This window comes from Heteronotia binoei, chromosome 5, assembly GCF_032191835.1.
Source record: "Heteronotia binoei isolate CCM8104 ecotype False Entrance Well chromosome 5, APGP_CSIRO_Hbin_v1, whole genome shotgun sequence".
Taxonomy (NCBI): domain Eukaryota; kingdom Metazoa; phylum Chordata; class Lepidosauria; order Squamata; family Gekkonidae; genus Heteronotia; species Heteronotia binoei.
In genome coordinates this window covers 33,717,183-33,718,924 of record NC_083227.1, presented here as the reverse complement: position 1 = coordinate 33,718,924, position 1,742 = coordinate 33,717,183, and the positions used below count along the sequence as shown (strand labels likewise).

Below are 1,742 nucleotides of genomic sequence, written 5' to 3'. Positions count from 1 at the left end.
ATCCTGTATAAATCTTCAATCTGCCACTGAAGGTTGTGGGAGCCAGTCACAAACTTTCAGCCTAAGCTTCCTTTCAGGGTTGTTGTGAAGATAAAATGGACGAGAGAACAAAGTAAGGCACACTGGGTTTCCCTTGGGGAGGAGTGTATGACATTTGTTACAAATATTATTTTGGCTGTAGTTTTAAAAAAATAAGGATGATCACTCTTGCTGTTGCTTCATTTAGTATTGCTTCTGCTGTTTTGGAGGAGGCAAAACTTCTCATTCTGCATTCAGACAACAGTTAAATATTAGAAGCACAGCAAACAGCTGGGCTGGTGAGCAGAGCAAGCAGGCCCATGCCTAATAGAGAATAATTAAAAAGAAGAGCACAGTCTCAGTCACATCGCTTTTGGAGCCAGTGGTGGGGCAGGGCAAAAAAAAAATAATCCATCCTAGCTTCACCTTGTTGTCTGGGGCTTGGTTTTACCCTTACTCCACTGCAATCTGGATAACACAGGGGTGTGTGGGGGGAACCTCATGCCAATACAAACCTTAGGATCCTTCAGCCCTGTATTATCTGTTTGACTGGAAATAGATCTCAGTTGTGAATATCTTACTGAAATGAATATGTCCTTTTCAGATGCAAGTCATTGTCACAAGTGTCCAGAAGGTCAACATCCAAACAAGATCCAAGATCAATGTGTTCCCAAGCATACATCTTTCTTGTCCTATGAAGAACCTTTGGGGATCACCCTAAATGTCCTCACTCTTTTCTTCATCCTAATCACAAGTTTTGTTTTGGGAGTCTTCATTAAATACTTAGAAACTCCAGTGGTCAGAGCGAACAATCGGGACCTCTCATACATTCTCCTCATCTCCCTCCAACTTTCGTTTCTCTCCTCTTTCCTCTTCATTGGTCAGCCCCAGAAGGTGACCTGCCTTCTCCGACAAGCTGCCTTCAGCACCATCTTCTCCATTGCTGTTTCTTCTGTGTTGGCCAAAACTGTCACTGTGGTGATGGCCTTCATGGCCTCAAGGCCTGGGAGCAGGATGAGGAAATGGCTGGGGAAGAGCTTGGCCAACTTCATAGTCTTTTCCTGTTCCACTATTCAAGTGGGCATCTGCATTCTCTGGCTGAGTATCTCTCCCCCCTTCCCAGAATCTGACAACCACTCCCAGTCTGGTCACATTATACTGCAATGTAATGAAGGGTCTGTGGCCATGTTTTATGCTGCCCTTGGCTACATGGGCTTTCTGGCCGCCATCTGCTTCACTGTGGCTTTCCTAGCTAGAAAGCTGCCTGGGGCATTCAATGAAGCCAAGCTGATCACCTTCAGCATGTTGGTGTTCTGCAGTGTTTGGGTGTCCTTTGTGCCCACCTACCTGAGCACTAAGGGGAAATACATGGTTGCTGTGCAGGTCTTCTCTATCTTGGCCTCCAGCTTGGGCTTACTGGGCTGCATCTTTCTTCCCAAATGCTACATTATTTTACTGAGGCCTTATCTGAATACAAAGGAACAACTAATGGTGAAACATCAAGATACCATCTGCTTTTGAGTACATTTTAAAAGAATTTGATAATATTTCTCTTTTATGCGCTATTGAAACCAATACACTTGTCTTTGCATGCTTTGAGGTTTTATTAGGGTTTCCAGGTGGTGGGTGGAGGTCTCCTGCTATTACCACTGATCTCCTGGCAACACATATCAGTTCACCTGGAGAAAATGACCCTTTGTAAGTTAAATAAATTCCTAATGATT

The 1,742-nt window shown here is 44.1% G+C and overlaps 1 protein-coding gene across 1 annotated transcript; it reads left to right on the top strand.

Annotated features, from left to right (window-relative positions):
• The first annotated feature begins 603 nt into the window (after positions 1 to 603).
• LOC132571930 (vomeronasal type-2 receptor 26-like) lies at positions 604 to 1,539 on the top strand. Its single transcript, XM_060238721.1, has one exon. It carries the CDS (start codon positions 604 to 606, stop codon positions 1,537 to 1,539), a length of 936 nt encoding a protein of 311 aa, XP_060094704.1.
• Positions 1,540 to 1,742: the final 203 nt, after the last annotated feature.